Source organism: Pseudophryne corroboree, chromosome 5 (genome assembly GCF_028390025.1).
Source record: "Pseudophryne corroboree isolate aPseCor3 chromosome 5, aPseCor3.hap2, whole genome shotgun sequence".
In the NCBI taxonomy this organism is placed as follows: domain Eukaryota; kingdom Metazoa; phylum Chordata; class Amphibia; order Anura; family Myobatrachidae; genus Pseudophryne; species Pseudophryne corroboree.
In genome coordinates this window covers 12,250,706-12,272,874 of record NC_086448.1, presented here as the reverse complement: position 1 = coordinate 12,272,874, position 22,169 = coordinate 12,250,706, and the positions used below count along the sequence as shown (strand labels likewise).

At 49.9% G+C, this 22,169-nt stretch overlaps 1 protein-coding gene across 1 annotated transcript in view; it reads left to right on the top strand.

Moving 5' to 3' along the window:
- LOC134927089 (alanine aminotransferase 2-like) overlaps positions 1 to 22,169 on the top strand; it is a 206,092-nt gene that overhangs the window by 29,035 nt on the left and 154,888 nt on the right. Inside the window, exons 2-3 of the mRNA XM_063921094.1 lie at positions 1,673 to 1,762; positions 2,621 to 2,729. Coding sequence (XP_063777164.1) covers positions 1,673 to 1,762; positions 2,621 to 2,729 — 199 coding nt within the window. The remainder of the gene's footprint in view (positions 1 to 1,672; positions 1,763 to 2,620; positions 2,730 to 22,169) is intronic.

The following is a 22,169-nucleotide window of genomic DNA, read 5'->3' as shown; positions in this document are numbered from 1 at the left end:
TGACACCCAGAACACAGAAGAAGACAGGTGGTACTGTGCAGTTATATATACAATATAAGGACAGATAATGAGAATGACACCCAGAACACAGAAGAAGACAGGTGGTACTGTGCAGTTATATATACAATATAAGGACAGATAATGAGAATGACACCCAGAACACAGAAGAAGACAAGTGGTACTGTGCAGTTATATATACAATATAAGGACAGATAATGAGAATGACACCCAGAACACAGAAGAAGACAAGTGGTACTGTGCAGTTATATATACAATATAAGGGCAGATACTGAGAACGACACCCAGAACATAGAAGAAGACAAGTGGTACTGTGCAGTTATATATACAATATAAGGGCAGATACTGAGAATCACACCCAGAACACAGAAGGAGACAAGTGGTACTGTGCAGTTATAGATACAATATAAGGGCAGATACTGAGAATCACACCCAGAACACAGAAGGAGACAAGTGGTACTGTGCAGTTATATATACAATATAAGGACAGATAATGAGAATGACACCCAGAACACAGAAGAAGACAAGTGGTACTGTGCAGTTATAGATACAATATAAGGACAGATAATGAGAATGACACCCAGAACACAGAAGAAGACAGGTGGTACTGTGCAGTTATAGATACAATATAAGGACAGATAATGAGAATGATACCCAGAACACAGAAGAAGACAAGTGGTACTGTGCAGTTATATATTCAATATAAGGACAGATAATGAGAATGACACCCAGAACACAGAAGAAGACAAGTAGTACTGTGCAGTTATTGATACAATATCTGGACAGATAATGAGAATGACACCCAGAACACAGAAGAAGACAAGTGGTACTGTGCAGTTATATATACAATATAACGACAGATAATGAGAACAACACCCAGAACACAGAAGAAGACAAGTGGTACTGTGCAGTTATATATACAATATAAGGACAGATAATGAGAACAACACCCAGAACACAGAAGAAGACAAGTGGTACTGTGCAGTTATAGATACAATATAAGGGCAGATACTGAGAATCACACCCAGAACACAGAAGAAGACAAGTGGTACTGTGCAGTTATATATACAATATAAGGACAGATAATGAGAACAACACCCAGAACACAGAAGAAGACAAGTGGTACTGTGCAGTTATAGATACAATATAAGGGCAGATACTGAGAATCACACCCAGAACACAGAAGAAGACAGGTGGTACTGTGCAGTTATAGATACAATATAAGGACAGATACTGAGAATCACACCCAGAACACAGAAGAAGACAAGTGGTACTGTGCAGTTACTGTAGTTTGTTTAGGTCAGTGCTTTGCCAGGAGTTAAGGGGGGTATTAAATTAGTGATGGATCCTCTCCGACACTGAGGGTCCGACACCTCACTGTTCTATTGTGGTCCGTTTCCGCCCGTTTCCCCGCTGATTCCGATCATTCATTTTCGTTCTCTCCTATGGGCGGAAATGAATGGTTGAAATTGGACCCATTTTTGAATGCAACGGGGTCAAACACACATGTATGAGGTGAGTTTCTGATCATTCATGTGTTTTTCGACATTTCTGCACGGAAAACCGGCACTACAATTGAATAGTGAAGTATCGAAAAGTGACGATTATCGGTGGAACACTTCCCCATATTGATGAGTGATATCTTGGTTTTCAGGGCGTAAAGAAGCCGTTTACAGAGGTGATTAAAGCTAATATTGGAGATGCCCACGCCATGGGCCAGAAACCAATCACCTTCCTGAGACAGGTGAGTCTGCAGTACACACAAGACCCTCCGGGGGCAGGCTTTCTCATTGCTCATTTCTTTCATGTTCTTTCCTCTTGATCTGCTTCTGCCAAGTACAAGGTGAAAGCTGCTGCCACCTAGTGGTGGAGAGAGGACACGTCATTGCAATCACAGGGCTCAGACAGGTAGACAGTGCCTCCCACCTCACTGCATGTATTCAGAGACCCACACCCTATACTACCAGGGACAGATGGTGGGAAGGCATAGATGGAGCCCCCTATATAGTGCTCAGTGATCTCCATACGTCACCCTCCTTTCTATCCCCTATGGAGGTCTGACCCTCTCCTTCTGTAACCCCTCCATGCAGAGCCGGCCCTAACCAATATGATGCCCTAGGCAAGATTTTGGCTGGTGCCCCCTAGCACCGCCGCTAGTTCTGCAGGAGATGTCTGGCATGAGTCAGCTGGCAGCTCTGCTAACGTCGGGCGCCTTTTGTTTATGAAAATGCATCTTATTTGCATTACTATGTGGCTAGTATGCACAAGCAGCTTCTGCTGATTAAAACTATATGCAGCATGCCTATATTCTGTGTGCGACTGCGGCTGTATCTGCATATGAAATGCTACATTACAGTGATTTCCAGGAATACACTGCAACGTAGCATTTCGTATGCAGATAGAGCCGCAGTCACACACAGAATATAGGCATGCTGCTGATCATTTTAATCAGCAGAACCTGCTAGTGCCCCTAAGCATACCAACTGCTCTAGGCATTTGCCTAGTTTGCCTATGCCTAAGGCCGGCTCTGCCTCCATGTGTGTACCATTCTCTGTAGCTGGGGTCTGTGTGACTGGTAACCTCAGTCCTGATTTATCCCCAGGTCACTGCCATCTGTCTGTACCCTGAGCTTCTGAATGACAACAAGTTTCCAGATGACGTGAAGCAGAAGGCATTGCGTATCCTGCAGGCATGCGGGGGCAATAGCATCGGTGAGTGGGGGGTCACAGAGGGTTCCCGGGGGCTACAGCACCCTCCTGTACTGTGTGTGAGTGCTCATTGTGTATACTGAAGGTCAAACAGTCTTTATATACAGTAGTGTTTATTCCTTGCACTTTCCCAGGTGTGACGTTCACAAGACATTAGTACATACCTTACTGTAGCTCTCCGCCCTACAACTGGTCTCCCCGTATACTGACAGTGTATCACCTGTTAGCTCCAGCGTCACCCCGTACACTGACAGTGTATCACCTGTTACCTCCAGCGTCATCCCGTAAACTGACACAGTGTATCACCTGTTACCCCCAGCGTCAACCCGTATACTGACACAGTGTACCACCTGTTACCTCCAGCGTCACCCCGTATACTGACACAGTGAATCACCTCCAGCGTCACCCCGTATACTGACACAGTGTATCACCTGTTACCTTCAGCATCACCCCGTATACTGACAAAGTGTTTCACCTATTACCTACAGCGTCACCCCGTATACTGACACAGTGAATCATCTGTTACCTCCAGCGTCACCCTGTATACTGACACAGTGTTCCACCTGTTACCTCCAGCGTCACCCCGTATACTGACACAGTGTATCACCTGTTACCTCCAGTGTCACCCCGTATACTGACAGTGTATCATCTGTTACCTCCAGCATCACCCCGTATACTGACACAGTGTATCACTTGTTACCTCCAGCGTCACCCCATATACTGACACAGTGTATCACTCTTACCTCCAGAGTCACCCCGTATACTGACACAGTGTATCGCCTGTTACCTCCAGCGTCACCCCGTATACTGACACAGTGTATCACCTGTTACCACCAGCGTCACCCCGTATACTGACACAGTTTATCAATTGTTACCTCCAGCGTTACCCCGTATACTGACACAGTGTATCACCTGTTACCTTCAGCGTCACCCCGTATACTGACACAGTGTATCAGCTATTACCTCCAGCGTCACCCCGTATACTGACACAGTGTATCACCTGTTACCTCCAGCGTCACCCCATATACTGACACAGTGTATCACCTGTTACCTTCAGCGTCACCCCGTATACTGACACAGTGTATCACCTGTTACCTCCAGCGTCACCCCGTATACTGACACAGTGTATCACCTGTTACCTCCAGCGTCACCCCGTATACTGACACAGTGTATCACCTGTTACCTTCAGCGTCGCCCCGTATACTGACACAGTGTATCACCTGTTACCTCCAGCGTCACCCCGTATACTGACACAGTGTATCACCTGTTACCTCCAGCGTCACCCCGTATACTGACACAGTGTATAAACTGTTACCTCCAGCGTCACCCCGTATACTGACAGCGTATCACCTGTTACCTCCAGCATCACCCCGTATACTGACACAGTGTATCTCCTGTTACCTCCAGCGTCACCCCATATACTGACACAGTGTATCACCTGTTACCTCCAGCATCACCCCGTATACTGACACAGTGTATCATCTGTTACCTCCAGCGTCACCCCGTATACTGACACAGTGTATCACCTGGTACCTCCAGTGTCACCCCGTATACTGACACAGTGTATCACCTGTTACCTCCAGCATCACCCCGTATACTGACACAGTGTATCACCTGGTACCTCCAGCGTCACCCTGTATACTGACACAGTGTATCACCTGTTACCTCCAGCGTCACCCCGTATAATGACACAGTGTATCACCTGTTACCTCCAGTGTCACCCCGTATACTGACACAGTGTATCACCTGTTACCTCCAGCGTCACCCCGTATACTGACACAGTGTATCATCTGGTATCTCCAGCGTCACCCTGTATACTGACACAGTGTATCACCTGTTACCTCCAGCGTCACCCCGTATAATGACACACTGTATCACCTGGTACCTCCAGCGTCACCCTGTATACTGACACAGTGTATCACCTGTTACCTCCAGCGTCACCCCGTATACTGACACAGTGTATCACCTGTTACCTCCAGTGTCACCCCGTATACTGACACAATGTATCGCCTGTTACCTCCAGCGTCTCCCCGTATGCTGACACAGCGTATCACCTGATACCTCCAGCGTCACCCCGTGTACTGACAGTATATCACCTGTTACCTCCAGCATCACCCCGTATACTGACACAGTGTATCACCTGTTACCTCCAGCATCACCCCGTATACTGACACAGTGTATCACCTGTTACCTCCAGCGTCACCCTGTATACTGACACAGTGTATCACCTGGTACCTCCAGTGTCACCCCGTATACTGACACAGTGTATCACCTGTTACCTCCAGCGTCACCCCGTATAATGACACAGTGTATCACCTGGTACCTCCAGCGTCACCCCGTATACTGACACAGTGTATCACCTGTTACCTCCAGCGTCACCCCGTATACTGACACAGTGTTTCACCTGTTACCTCCAGCGTCACCCCGTATACTGACACAGTGTATCACCTGTTACCTCCAGCGTCACCCCGTATACTGACAGTGTATCACCTGTTACCTCCAGCGTCACCCCGTATACTGACACAGTGTATCACCTGTTACCTCCAGCGTCACCCCGTATACTGACACAGTGTATCACCTGTTACCTCCAGCGTCACCCTGTATACTGACACAATGTATCACCTGTTACCTCCAGCATCACCCCGTATACTGACACGGTGTATCACCTGTTACCTCCAGCGTCACCCCATATACTGACACAGTGTATCACCTGTTACCTCCAGCGTCACCCCGTATACTGACACAGTGTATCACCTGTTACCTCCAGCGTCACCCCGTATACTGACACAGTGTATCACCTGTTACCTCCAGCGTCACCCTGTTAACTGACACAGTGTATCACCTGTTACCTCCAGCGTCACCTCGTATACTGACAGTGTATCATCTGATACCTCCAGCGTCACCCCGTATACTGACACAGTGTATCACCTGTTACCTCCATCGTCACCCCGTATACTGACACAGTGTATCACCTGTTACCTCCAGCGTCACCCTGTATACTGACACAGTGTATCACCTGTTACCTCCAGCGTCACCCTGTATACTGACACAGTATATCACCTGATAACTCCAGCGTCACCCCGTATACTGACAGTGTATCATCTGATACCTCCAGCGTCACCCCGTATACTGACACAGCGTATCACCTGTTACCTCCAGCGTCACCCCATATACTGACACAGCGTATCACCTGATACCTACAGCGTCACCCCGTGTACTGACAGTATATCACCTGTTACCTCTAGCATCACCCCGTATACTGACACAGTGTATCACCTGTTACCTCCAGCATCACACCGTATACTGACACAGTGTATCACCTGTTACCTCCAGCGTCACCCCGTATACTGACACAGTGTATCACCTGTTACCTCAAGTGTCACCCCGTATACTGACAGTGTATCACCTTATACCTCCAGCATCACCCTGTATACTGACGCAGTGTATCACCTGTTACCTCCAGCGTCACCCCGTATACTGACACAGTGTATCAACTGTTACTTCCAGCGTCACCCCGTATACTGACACAGTGTATCACCTGTTACCTCAAGTGTCACCCCGTATACTGACAGTGTATCACCTTATACCTCCAGCGTCACCCCGTATACTGACACAGTGTATCACCTGTTACCTCCAGCGTCACCCTGTATACTGACAGTGTATCACCTGTTACCTCCAGCGTCACCCCGTATACTGACACAGTGTATCAACTGTTACTTCCAGCGTCACCCCGTGTACTGACACAGTGTATCACCTGTTACCTCCAGCATCACCCCGTATACTGACACAGTGTATCATCTGTTACCTCCAGCGTCACCCCGTATACTGACACAGTGTATCACCTGGTACCTCCAGTGTCACCCCGTATACTGACACAGTGTATCACCTGTTACCTCCAGCATCACCCCGTATACTGACACAGTGTATCACCTGGTACCTCCAGCGTCACCCTGTATACTGACACAGTGTATCACCTGTTACCTCCAGCGTCACCCCGTATAATGACACAGTGTATCACCTGTTACCTCCAGCGTCACCCCGTATACTGACACAGTGTATCATCTGGTACCTCCAGCGTCACCCTGTATACTGACACAGTGTATCACCTGTTACCTCCAGCGTCACCCCGTATAATGACACACTGTATCACCTGGTACCTCCAGCGTCACCCCGTATACTGACACAGTGTATCACCTGTTACCTCCAGCGTCACCCCGTATACTGACACAGTGTATCACCTGTTACCTCCAGCGTCACCCCGTATACTGACACAGTGTATCACCTGTTACCTCCAGCGTCACCCCGTATACTGACACAGTGTATCACCTGTTACCTCCAGCGTCACCCCGTATACTGACACAGTGTATCACCTGTTACCTCCAGCGTCACCCTGTATACTGACACAGTGTATCACCTGTTACCTCCAGCGTCACCCTGTATACTTACACAGTATATCACCTGATAACTCCAGCGTCACCCCGTATACTGACAGTGTATCATCTGATACCTCCAGCGTCACCCCGTATACTGACACAGCGTATCCCCTGTTACCTCCAGCGTCACCCCATATACTGACACAGCGTATCACCTGATACCTACAGCGTCACCCCGTGTACTGACAGTATATCACCTGTTACCTCTAGCATCACCCCGTATACTGACACAGTGTATCACCTGTTACCTCCAGCATCACACCGTATACTGACACAGTGTATCACCTGTTACCTCCAGCGTCACCCCGTATACTGACACAGTGTATCACCTGTTACCTCAAGTGTCACCCCGTATACTGACAGTGTATCACCTTATACCTCCAGCATCACCCTGTATACTGACGCAGTGTATCACCTGTTACCTCCAGCGTCACCCCGAATACTGACACAGTGTATCAACTGTTACTTCCAGCGTCACCCCGTATACTGACACAGTGTATCACCTGTTACCTCCAGCGTCACCCTGTATACTGACAGTGTATCACCTGTTACCTCCAGCGTCACCCCGTATACGGACACAGTGTATCACCTGTTACCTCCAGCATCACCCCGTATACTGACACAGTGTATCATCTGTTACCTCCAGCGTCACCCCGTATACTGACACAGTGTATCACCTGGTACCTCCAGTGTCACCCCGTACACTGACACAGTGTATCACCTGTTACCTCCAGCATCACCCCGTATACTGACACAGTGTATCACCTGGTACCTCCAGCGTCACCCTGTATACTGACACAGTGTATCACCTGTTACCTCCAGCGTCACCCCGTATAATGACACAGTGTATCACCTGTTACCTCCAGTGTCACCCCGTATACTGACACAGTGTATCACCTGTTACCTCCAGCGTCATCCCGTATACTGACACAGTGTATCATCTGGTACCTCCAGCGTCACCCTGTATACTGACACAGTGTATCACCTGTTACCTCCAGCGTCACCCCGTATAATGACACACTGTATCACCTGGTACCTCCAGCGTCACCCCGTATACTGACACAGTGTATCACCTGTTACCTCCAGTGTCACCCCGTATACTGACACAGTGTATCACCTGTTACCTCCAGCGTCATCCCGTATACTGACACAGTGTATCATCTGGTACCTCCAGCGTCACCCTGTATACTGACACAGTGTATCACCTGTTACCTCCAGCGTCACCCCGTATAATGACACACTGTATCACCTGGTACCTCCAGCGTCACCCCGTATACTGACACAGTGTATCACCTGTTACCTCCAGCGTCACCCCGTATACTGACACAGTGTATCACCTGTTACCTCCAGCGTCACCCCGTATACTGACACAGTGTATCACCTGTTACCTCCAGCATCACCCCGTATACTGACACAGTGTATCACCTGTTACCTCCAGCGTCACCCCGTATACTGACACAGTGTATCACCTGTTACCCCCAGCGTCACCCCGTATACTGACACAGTGTATCACCTGTTACCTCCAGCGTCACCCCGTATACTGACACAATGTATCACCTGTTACCTCCAGCGTCACCCCATATACTGACACGGTGTATCACCTGTTACCTCCAGCGTCACCCCGTATACTGACACGGTGCATCACCTGTTACCTCCAGCGTCACCCCGTATACTGACACAGTGTATCACCTGTTACCTCCAGCGTCACCCCGTATACTGACACAGTGTATCACCTGTTACCTCCAGCGTCACCCTGTATACTGACACAGTGTATCACCTGTTACCTCCAGCGTCACCTTGTATACTGACACAGCGTATCACCTGATACCTCCAGGGTCACCCTGTATACTGATACAGTGTATCACCTGTTACCTCCAGCGTCACCCTGTATACAGACACAGTGTATCACCTGTTACCTCCAGCGTCACCCTGTATACTGACACAGTATATCACCTGATAACTCCAGCGTCACCCCGTATACTGACAGTGTATCATCTGATACCTCCAGCGTCACCCCGTATACTGACACAGCGTATCACCTGTTACCTCCAGCGTCACCCCATATACTGACACAGCGTATCACCTGTTACCTCCAGTGTCACCCCGTATACTGACACAATGTATCGCCTGTTACCTCCAGCGTCTCCCCGTATGCTGACACAGCGTATCACCTGATACCTCCAGCGTCACCCCGTGTACTGACAGTATATCACCTGTTACCTCCAGCATCACCCCGTATACTGACACAGTGTATCACCTGTTACCTCCAGCATCACCCCGTATACTGACACAGTGTATCACCTGTTACCTCCAGCGTCACCCTGTATACTGACACAGTGTATCACCTGGTACCTCCAGTGTCACCCCGTATACTGACACAGTGTATCACCTGTTACCTCCAGCGTCACCCCGTATACTGACACAGTGTATCACCTGGTACCTCCAGCGTCACCCTGTATACTGATACAGTGTATCACCTGTTACCTCCAGCGTCACCCCGTATGATGACACAGTGTATCACCTGTTATCTCCAGTGTCACCCCGTATACTGACACAGTGTTTCACCTGTTACCTCCAGCGTCACCCCGTATACTGACACAGTGTATCATCTGGTACCTCCAGCGTCACCCCGTATACTGACACAGTGTATCTATCACCTGTAACCTCCAGCGTCACCCCGTATAATGACACAGTGTATCACCTGGTGCCTCCAGCGTCACCCCGTATACTGACACAGTGTATCACCTGTTACCTCCAGCGTCACCCCGTATACTGACACAGTGTATCACCTGTTACCTCCAGCGTCACCCCGTATACTGACACAGTGTATCACCTGTTACCTCCAGCGTCACCCCGTATACTGACACAGTGTATCACCTGTTACCTCCAGCGTCACCCCGTATACTGACACAGTGTATCACCTGTTACCTCCAGCGTCACCCCGTATACTTACACAGTGTATCACCTGTTACCTCCAGCGTCACCCCGTATACTGACACAATGTATCACCTGTTACCTCCAGCGTCACCCCGTATACTGACACGGTGTATCACCTGTTACCTCCAGCGTCACCCCATATACTGACACAGTGTATCACCTGTTACCTCCAGCGTCACCCCGTATACTGACACAGTGTATCACCTGTTACCTCCAGCGTCACCCCGTATACTGACACAGTGTATCACCTGTTACCTCCAGCGTCACCCCGTATACTGACACAGTGTATCACCTGTTACCTCCAGCGTCACCCTGTTAACTGATACAACGTATCATCTGTTACCTCCAGCATCACCGTATACTGACACAGTGTATCACCTGTTACCTCCAGCGCCACCCCGTATACTGACACAGTGTATCACCTGTTACCTCCAGCGTCACCCCGTATACTGACACAGTGTATAAACTGTTACCTCCAGCGTCACCCCGTATACTGACAGCGTATCACCTGTTACCTCCAGCATCACCCCGTATACTGACACAGTGTATCTCCTGTTACCTCCAGCGTCACCCCGTATACTGACACAGTGTATCACCTGTTACCTCCAGCGTCACCCTGTATACTGACACAGTGTATCACCTGGTACCTCCAGTGTCACCCCGTATACTGACACAGTGTATCACCTGTTACCTCCAGCGTCACCCCGTATACTGACACAGTGTATCACCTGGTACCTCCAGCGTCACCCTGTATACTGATACAGTGTATCACCTGTTACCTCCAGCGTCACCCCGTATGATGACACAGTGTATCACCTGTTATCTCCAGTGTCACCCCGTATACTGACACAGTGTATCACCTGTTACCTCCAGCGTCACCCCGTATACTGACACAGTGTATCATCTGGTACCTCCAGCGTCACCCCGTATACTGACACAGTGTATCTATCACCTGTAACCTCCAGCGTCACCCCGTATAATGACACAGTGTATCACCTGGTGCCTCCAGCGTCACCCCGTATACTGACACAGTGTATCACCTGTTACCTCCAGCGTCACCCCGTATACTGACACAGTGTATCACCTGTTACCTCCAGCGTCACCCCGTATACTGACACAGTGTATCACCTGTTACCTCCAGCGTCACCCCGTATACTGACACAGTGTATCACCTGTTACCTCCAGCGTCACCCCGTATACTGACACAGTGTATCACCTGTTACCTCCAGCGTCACCCCGTATACTTACACAGTGTATCACCTGTTACCTCCAGCGTCACCCCGTATACTGACACAATGTATCACCTGTTACCTCCAGCGTCACCCCGTATACTGACACGGTGTATCACCTGTTACCTCCAGCGTCACCCCATATACTGACACAGTGTATCACCTGTTACCTCCAGCGTCACCCCGTATACTGACACAGTGTATCACCTGTTACCTCCAGCGTCACCCCGTATACTGACACAGTGTATCACCTGTTACCTCCAGCGTCACCCTGTTAACTGACACAGTGTATCACCTGTTACCTCCAGCGTCACCTCGTATACTGACAGTGTATCATCTGATACCTCCAGCGTCACCCCGTATACTGACACAGTGTATCACCTGTTACCTCCAGCGTCACCCCATATACTGACACAGTGTATCACCTGTTACCTCCAGCGTCACCCCGTATACTGACACAGTGTATCACCTGTTACCTCCAGCGTCACCCCGTATACTGACACAGTGTATCACCTGTTACCTCCAGCGTCACCCTGTTAACTGATACAACGTATCATCTGTTACCTCCAGCATCACCGTATACTGACACAGTGTATCACCTGTTACCTCCAGCGCCACCCCGTATACTGACACAGTGTATCACCTGTTACCTCCAGCGTCACCCCGTATACTGACACAGTGTATAAACTGTTACCTCCAGCGTCACCCCGTATACTGACAGCGTATCACCTGTTACCTCCAGCATCACCCCGTATACTGACACAGTGTATCTCCTGTTACCTCCAGCGTCACCCCATATACTGACACAGTGTATCACCTGTTACCTCCAGTATCACCCCGTATACTGACACAGTGTATCATCTGTTACCTCCAGCGTCACCCCGTATACTGACACAGTGTATCACCTGGTACCTCCAGTGTCACCCCGTATACTGACACAGTGTATCACCTGTTACTTCCAGCATCACCCCGTATACTGACACAGTGTATCACCTGTTACCTCCAGCGTCACCCCGTATAATGACACAGTGTATCACCTGTTACCTCCAGTGTCACCCCGTATACTGACACAGTGTATCACCTGTTACCTCCAGCGTCACCCCGTATACTGACACAGTATATCATCTGGTACCTCCAGCGTCACCCTGTATACTGACACAGTGTATCACCTGTTACCTCCAGCGTCACCCCGTATAATGACACACTGTATCACCTGGTACCTCCAGCGTCACCCTGTATACTGACACAGTGTATCACCTGTTACCTCCAGCGTCACCCCGTATACTGACACAGTGTATCACCTGTTACCTCCAGCGTCACCCCGTATACTGACACAGTGTATCACCTGTTACCTCCAGCGTCACCCCGTATACTGACACAGTGTATCACCTGTTACCTCCAGCGTCACCCCGTATACTGACACAGTGTATCACCTGTTACCTCCAGCGTCACCCCGTATACTGACACAGTGTATCACCTGTTTCCTCCAGCGTCACCCCGTATACTGACACAGTGTATCACCTGTTACCTCCAGCGTCACCCCGTATACTGACACAATGTATCACCTGTTACCTCCAGCGTCACCCCGTATACTGACACGGTGTATCACCTGTTACCTCCAGCGTCACCCCGTATACTGACACAGTGCATCACCTGTTACCTCCAGCGTCACCCCGTATACTGACACAGTGTATCACCTGTTACCTCCAGCGTCACCCCGTATACTGACACAGTGTATCACCTGTTACCTCCAGCGTCACCCTGTATACTGACACAGTGTATCACCTGTTACCTCCAGCGTCACCTTGTATACTGACACAGCGTATCACCTGATACCTCCAGCGTCACCCTGTATACTGATACAGTGTATCACCTGTTACCTCCAGCGTCACCCTGTATACAGACACAGTGTATCACCTGTTACCTCCAGCGTCACCCTGTATACTGACACAGTATATCACCTGATAACTCCAGCGTCACCCCGTATACTGACAGTGTATCATCTGATACCTCCAGCGTCACCCCGTATACTGACACAGTGTATCACCTGTTACCTCCAGCATCACCCCGTATACTGACACAGTGTATCACCTGTTACCTCCAGCGTCACCCTGTATACTGACACAGTGTATCACCTGGTACCTCCAGTGTCACCCCGTATACTGACACAGTATATCACCTGATACCTCCAGCGTCACCCCGTGTACTGACAGTATATCACCTGTTACCTCCAGCATCACCCCGTATACTGACACAGTGTATCACCTGTTACCTCCAGCATCACCCCGTATACTGACACAGTGTATCACCTGTTACCTCCAGCGTCACCCTGTATACTGACACAGTGTATCACCTGGTACCTCCAGTGTCACCCCGTATACTGACACAGTGTATCACCTGTTACCTCCAGCGTCACCCCGTATACTGACACAGTGTATCACCTGGTACCTCCAGCGTCACCCTGTATACTGATACAGTGTATCACCTGTTACCTCCAGCGTCACCCCGTATAATGACACAGTGTATCACCTGTTACCTCCAGCGTCACCCCGTATACTGACACAGTGTATCATCTGGTACCTCCAGCGTCACCCCGTATACTGACACAGTGTATCTATCACCTGTTACCTCCAGCGTCACCCCGTATAATGACACAGTGTATCACCTGGTACCTCCAGCGTCACCCCGTATACTGACACAGTGTATCACCTGTTACCTCCAGCGTCACCCCGTATACTGACACAGTGTATCACCTGTTACCTCCAGCGTCACCCCGTATACTGACACAGTGTATCACCTGTTACCTCCAGCATCACCCCGTATACTGACACAGTGTATCACCTGTTACCTCCAGCGTCACCCCGTATACTGACACAGTGTATCACCTGTTACCTCCAGCGTCACCCCGTATACTGACACAGTGTATCACCTGTTACCTCCAGCGTCACCCCGTATACTGACACAATGTATCACCTGTTACCTCCAGCATCACCCCGTATACTGACACGGTGTATCACCTGTTACCTCCAGCGTCACCCCATATACTGACACAGTGTATCACCTGTTACCTCCAGCGTCACCCCGTATACTGACACAGTGTATCACCTGTTACCTCCAGCGTCACCCCGTATACTGACACAGTGCATCACCTGTTACCTCCAGCGTCACCCCGTATACTGACACAGTGTATCACCTGTTACCTCCAGCGTCACCCCGTATACTGACACAGTGTATCACCTGTTACCTCCAGCGTCACCCTGTATACTGACACAGTGTATCACCTGTTACCTCCAGCGTCACCTTGTATACTGACACAGCGTATCACCTGATACCTCCAGCGTCACCCTGTATACTGATACAGGGTATCACCTGTTACCTCCAGCGTCACCCTGTATACAGACACAGTGTATCACCTGTTACCTCCAGCGTCACCCTGTATACTGACACAGTATATCACCTGATAACTCCAGCGTCACCCCGTATACTGACAGTGTATCATCTGATACCTCCAGCGTCACCCCGTATACTGACACAGCGTATCACCTGTTACCTCCAGCGTCACCCCATATACTGACACAGCGTATCACCTGTTACCTCCAGTGTCACCCCGTATACTGACACAATGTATCGCCTGTTACCTCCAGCGTCTCCCCGTATGCTGACACAGCGTATCACCTGATACCTCCAGCGTCACCCCGTGTACTGACAGTATATCACCTGTTACCTCCAGCATCACCCCGTATACTGACACAGTGTATCACCTGTTACCTCCAGCATCACCCCGTATACTGACACAGTGTATCACCTGTTACCTCCAGCGTCACCCTGTATACTGACACAGTGTATCACCTGGTACCTCCAGTGTCACCCCGTATACTGACACAGTGTATCACCTGTTACCTCCAGCGTCACCCCGTATACTGACACAGTGTATCACCTGGTACCTCCAGCGTCACCCTGTATACTGATACAGTGTATCACCTGTTACCTCCAGCGTCACCCCGTATAATGACACAGTGTATCACCTGTTACCTCCAGCGTCACCCCGTATACTGACACAGTGTATCATCTGGTACCTCCAGCGTCACCCCGTATACTGACACAGTGTATCTATCACCTGTTACCTCCAGCGTCACCCCGTATAATGACACAGTGTATCACCTGGTACCTCCAGCGTCACCCCGTATACTGACACAGTGTATCACCTGTTACCTCCAGCGTCACCCCGTATACTGACACAGTGTATCACCTGTTACCTCCAGCGTCACCCCGTATACTGACACAGTGTATCACCTGTTACCTCCAGCGTCACCCCGTATACTGACACAGTGTATCACCTGTTACCTCCAGCGTCACCCCGTATACTGACACAGTGTATCACCTGTTACCTCCAGCGTCACCCCGTATACTGACACAGTGTATCACCTGTTACCTCCAGCGTCACCCCGTATACTGACACAATGTATCACCTGTTACCTCCAGCATCACCCCGTATACTGACACGGTGTATCACCTGTTACCTCCAGCGTCACCCCATATACTGACACAGTGTATCACCTGTTACCTCCAGCGTCACCCCGTATACTGACACAGTGTATCACCTGTTACCTCCAGCGTCACCCCGTATACTGACACAGTGTATCACCTGTTACCTCCAGCGTCACCCTGTTAACTGACACAGTGTATCACCTGTTACCTCCAGCGTCACCTCGTATACTGACAGTGTATCATCTGATACCTCCAGCGTCACCCCGTATACTGACACAGTGTATCACCTGTTACCTCCATCGTCACCCCGTATACTGACACAGTGTATCACCTGTTACCTCCAGCGTCACCCTGTATACTGACACAGTGTATCACCTGTTACCTCCAGCGTCACCCTGTATACTGACACAGTATATCACCTGATAACTCCAGCGTCACCCCGTATACTGACAGTGTATCATCTGATACCTCCAGCGTCACCCCGTATACTGACACAGCGTATCACCTGTTACCTCCAGCGTCACCCCATATAATGACACAGCGTATCACCTGATACCTACAGCGTCACCCCGTGTACTGACAGTATATCACCTGTTACCTCTAGCATCACCACGTATACTGACACAGTGTATCACCTGTTACCTCCAGCATCACACCGTATACTGACACAGTGTATCACCTGTTACCTCCAGCGTCACCCCGTATACTGACACAGTGTATCACCTGTTACCTCAAGTGTCACCCCGTATACTGACAGTGTATCACCTTATACCTCCAGCATCACCCTGTATACTGACGCAGTGTATCACCTGTTACCTCCAGCGTCACCCCGTATACTGACACAGTGTATCAACTGTTACTTCCAGCGTCACCCCGTATACTGACACAGTGTATCACCTGTTACCTCCAGCGTCACCCTGTATACTGACAGTGTATCACCTGTTACCTCCAGCGTCACCCAGTATACTGACACAGTGTATCTCCTGTTACCTCCAGCGTCACCCCATATACTGACACAGTGTATCACCTGTTACCTCCAGCATCACCCCGTATACTGACACAGTGTATCATCTGTTACCTCCAGCGTCACCCCGTATACTGACACAGTGTATCACCTGGTACCTCCAGTGTCACCCCGTATACTGACACAGTGTATCACCTGTTACCTCCAGCATCACCCCGTATACTGACACAGTGTATCACCTGGTACCTCCAGCGTCACCCTGTATACTGACACAGTGTATCTCCTGTTACCTCCAGCGTCACCCCGTATAATGACACAGTGTATCACCTGTTACCTCCAGTGTCACCCCGTATACTGACACAGTGTATCACCTGTTACCTCCAGCGTCACCCCGTATACTGACACAGTGTATCATCTGGTACCTCCAGCGTCACCCTGTATACTGACACAGTGTATCACCTGTTACCTCCAGCGTCACCCCGTATAATGACACACTGTATCACCTGGTACCTCCAGCGTCACCCCGTATACTGACACAGTGTATCACCTGTTACCTCCAGCGTCACCCCGTATACTGACACAGTGTATCACCTGTTACCTCCAGCGTCACCCCGTATACTGACACAGTGTATCACCTGTTACCTCCAGCGTCACCCCGTATACTGACACAGTGTATCACCTGTTACCTCCACCGTCACCCCGTATACTGACACAGTGTGTCACCTGTTACCTCCAGCGTCACCCTGTATACTGACACAGTGTATCACCTGTTACCTCCAGCGTCACCCTGTATACTGACACAGTATATCACCTGATAACTCCAGCGTCACCCCGTATACTGACAGTGTATCATCTGATACCTCCAGCGTCACCCCGTATACTGACACAGCGTATCACCTGTTACCTCCAGCGTCACCCCATATACTGACACAGCGTATCACCTGATACCTACAGCGTCACCCCGTGTACTGACAGTATATCACCTGTTACCTCTAGCATCACCCCGTATACTGACACAGTGTATCACCTGTTACCTCCAGCATCACACCGTATACTGACACAGTGTATCACCTGTTACCTCCAGCGTCACCCCGTATACTGACACAGTGTATCACCTGTTACCTCAAGTGTCACCCCGTATACTGACAGTGTATCACCTTATACCTCCAGCATCACCCTGTATACTGACGCAGTGTATCACCTGTTACCTCCAGCGTCACCCCGTATACTGACACAGTGTATCAACTGTTACTTCCAGCGTCACCCCGTATACTGACACAGTGTATCACCTGTTACCTCCAGCGTCACCCTGTATACTGACAGTGTATCACCTGTTACCTCCAGCGTCACCCCGTATACTGACACAGTGTATCTCCTGTTACCTCCAGCGTCACCCCATATACTGACACAGTGTATCACCTGTTACCTCCAGCATCACCCCGTATACTGACACAGTGTATCATCTGTTACCTCCAGCATCACCCCATATACTGACACAGTGTATCACCTGGTACCTCCAGTGTCACCCCGTATACTGACACAGTGTATCACCTGTTACCTCCAGCATCACCCCGTATACTGACACAGTGTATCACCTGGTACCTCCAGCGTCACCCTGTATACTGACACAGTGTGTCACCTGTTACCTCCAGCGTCACCCCGTATAATGACACAGTGTATCACCTGTTACCTCCAGTGTCACCCCGTATACTGACACGGTGTATCACCTGTTACCTCCAGCGTCACCCTGTATACTGACACAGTGTATCACCTGTTACCTCCAGCGTCACCTTGTATACTGACACAGCGTATCACCTGATACCTCCAGCGTCACCCTGTATACTGATACAGTGTATCACCTGTTACCTCCAGCGTCACCCTGTATACAGACACAGTGTATCACCTGTTACCTCCAGCGTCACCCTGTATACTGACACAGTATATCACCTGATAACTCCAGCGTCACCCCGTATACTGACAGTGTATCATCTGATACCTCCAGCGTCACCCCGTATACTGACACAGCGTATCACCTGTTACCTCCAGCGTCACCCCATATACTGACACAGCGTATCACCTGTTACCTCCAGTGTCACCTCGTATACTGACACAATGTATCGCCTGTTACCTCCAGCGTCTCCCCGTATACTGACACAGCGTATCACCTGATACCTCCAGCGTCACCCCGTGTACTGACAGTATATCACCTGTTACCTCCAGCATCACCCCGTATACTGACACAGTGTATCACCTGTTACCTCCAGCATCACCCCGTATACTGACACAGTGTATCACCTGTTACCTCCAGCGTCACCCTGTATACTGACACAGTGTATCACCTGGTACCTCCAGTGTCACCCCGTATACTGACACAGTGTATCACCTGTTACCTCCAGCGTCACCCCGTATACTGACACAGTGTATCACCTGTTACCTCCAGCGTCACCCCGTATACTGACACAGTGTATCACCTGTTACCTCCAGCGTCACCCCGTATACTGACACAGTGTATCACCTGTTACCTCCAGCGTCACCCCGTATACTGACACAGTGTATCACCTGTTACCTCCAGCGTCACCCCGTATACTGACACAGTGTATCACCTGTTACCTCCAGCGTCACCCCGTATACTGACACAATGTATCACCTGTTACCTCCAGCATCACCCCGTATACTGACACGGTGTATCACCTGTTACCTCCAGCGTCACCCCATATACTGACACAGTGTATCACCTGTTACCTCCAGCGTCACCCCGTATACTGACACAGTGTATCACCTGTTACCTCCAGCGTCACCCCGTATACTGACACAGTGTATCACCTGTTACCTCCAGCGTCACCCTGTTAACTGACACAGTGTATCACCTGTTACCTCCAGCGTCACCTCGTATACTGACAGTGTATCATCTGATACCTCCAGCGTCACCCCGTATACTGACACAGTGTATCACCTGTTACCTCCAGCGTCACCCCGTATACTGACACAGTGTATCACCTGTTACCTCCAGCGTCACCCTGTATACTGACACAGTGTATCACCTGTTACCTCCAGCGTCACCCTGTATACTGACACAGAATATCACCTGATAACTCCAGCGTCACCCCGTATACTGACAGTGTATCATCTGATACCTCCAGCGTCACCCCGTATACTGACACAGCGTATCACCTGTTACCTCCAGCGTCACCCCATATACTGACACAGCGTATCACCTGATACCTACAGCGTCACCCCGTGTACTGACAGTATATCACCTGTTACCTCTAGCATCACCCCGTATACTGACACAGTGTATCACCTGTTACCTCCAGCATCACACCGTATACTGACACAGTGTATCACCTGTTACCTCCAGCGTCACCCCGTATACTGACACAGTGTATCACCTGTTACCTCCAGCGTCACCCCGTATACTGACACAGTGTATCACCTGTTACCTCCAGCGTCACCCTGTTAACTGACACAGTGTATCACCTGTTACCTCCAGCGTCACCTCGTATACTGACAGTGTATCATCTGATACCTCCAGCGTCACCCCGTATACTGACACAGTGTATCACCTGTTACCTCCAGCGTCACCCCGTATACTGACACAGTGTATCACCTGTTACCTCCAGCGTCACCCTGTATACTGACACAGTGTATCACCTGTTACCTCCAGCGTCACCCTGTATACTGACACAGTATATCACCTGATAACTCCAGCGTCACCCCGTATACTGACAGTGTATCATCTGATACCTCCAGCGTCACCCCGTATACTGACACAGCGTATCACCTGTTACCTCCAGCGTCACCCCATATACTGACACAGCGTATCACCTGATACCTACAGCGTCACCCCGTGTACTGACAGTATATCACCTGTTACCTCTAGCATCACCCCGTATACTGACACAGTGTATCACCTGTTACCTCCAGCATCACACCGTATACTGACACAGTGTATCACCTGTTACCTCCAGCATCTCCCCGTATACTGACACAGTGTATCAACTGTTACTTCCAGCGTCACCCCGAATACTGACACAGTGTATCTCCTGTTACTTCCAGCGTCACCCTGTATACTGACAGTGTATCACCTGTTACCTCCAGCGTCACCCCGTATACTGACACAGTGTATCACCTGTTACCTTCAGCATCACCCCGTATACTGACAAAGTGTTTCACCTGTTACCTCCAGCGTCACCCCGTATACTGACACAGTGTATCACCTGTTACCTTCAGCATCACCCCGTATACTAACAAAGTGTTTCACCTGTTACCTCCAGCGTCACCCCGTATACTGACACAGTGCATCACCTGTTACCTCCAGCGTCACCCCGTATACTGACACAGTGTATCACCTGTTACCTCCAGCGTCACCCCGTATACTGACACAGTGTATCACTTGTTACCTCCAGCGTCACCCCATATACTGACACAGTGTATCACATGTAACCACCAGAGTCACCCCGTATACTGACACAGGGTATCACCTGTTACCTCCAGCGTCACCCTGTATACTGACACAGTGTATCACCTGTTACCTCCAGCGTCACCTCGTATACTGACACAGCGTATCACCTGATACCTCCAGCGTCACCCTGTATACTGATACAGTGTATCACCTGTTACCTCCAGCGTTACCCTGTATACTGACACAGTGTATTACCTGTTACCTCCAGCGTCACCCTGTATACTGACACAGTATATCACCTGATAACTCCAGCGTCACCCCGTATACTGACAGTGTATCATCTGATACCTCCAGCGTCACCCCGTATACTGACACAGCGTATCACCTGTTACCTCCAGCGTCACCCCATATACTGACACAGCGTATCACCTGTTACCTCCAGTGTCACCCCGTATACTGACACAATGTATCGCCTGTTACCTCCAGCGTCTCCCCGTATACTGACACAGCGTATCACCTGATACCTACAGCGTCACCCCGTGTACTGACAGTATATCACCTGTTACCTCCAGCATTACCCCGTATACTGACACAGTGTATCACCTGTTACCTCCAGCATCACACCGTAAACTGACAAAGTGTGTCACCTGTTACCTCCAGCGTCACCCCGTATACTGACACAGTGTATCACCTGTTACCTCCAGTGTCACCCCGTATACTGACAGTGTATCACCTTATACCTCCAGCGTCACCCCGTGTACTGACACAGTGTATCACCTGTTACCTCCAGCGTCACCCCGTATACTGACAGTGTATCAACTGTTACTTCCAGCGTCACCCCGTATACTGACACAGTGTATCACCTGTTACCTCCAGCGTCACCCTGTATACTGACAGTGTATCACCTGTTACCTACAGCATCACCCCGTATACTGACACAGTGTATCAACTGTTACTTCCAGCGTCACCCCGTGTACTGACACAGTGTAT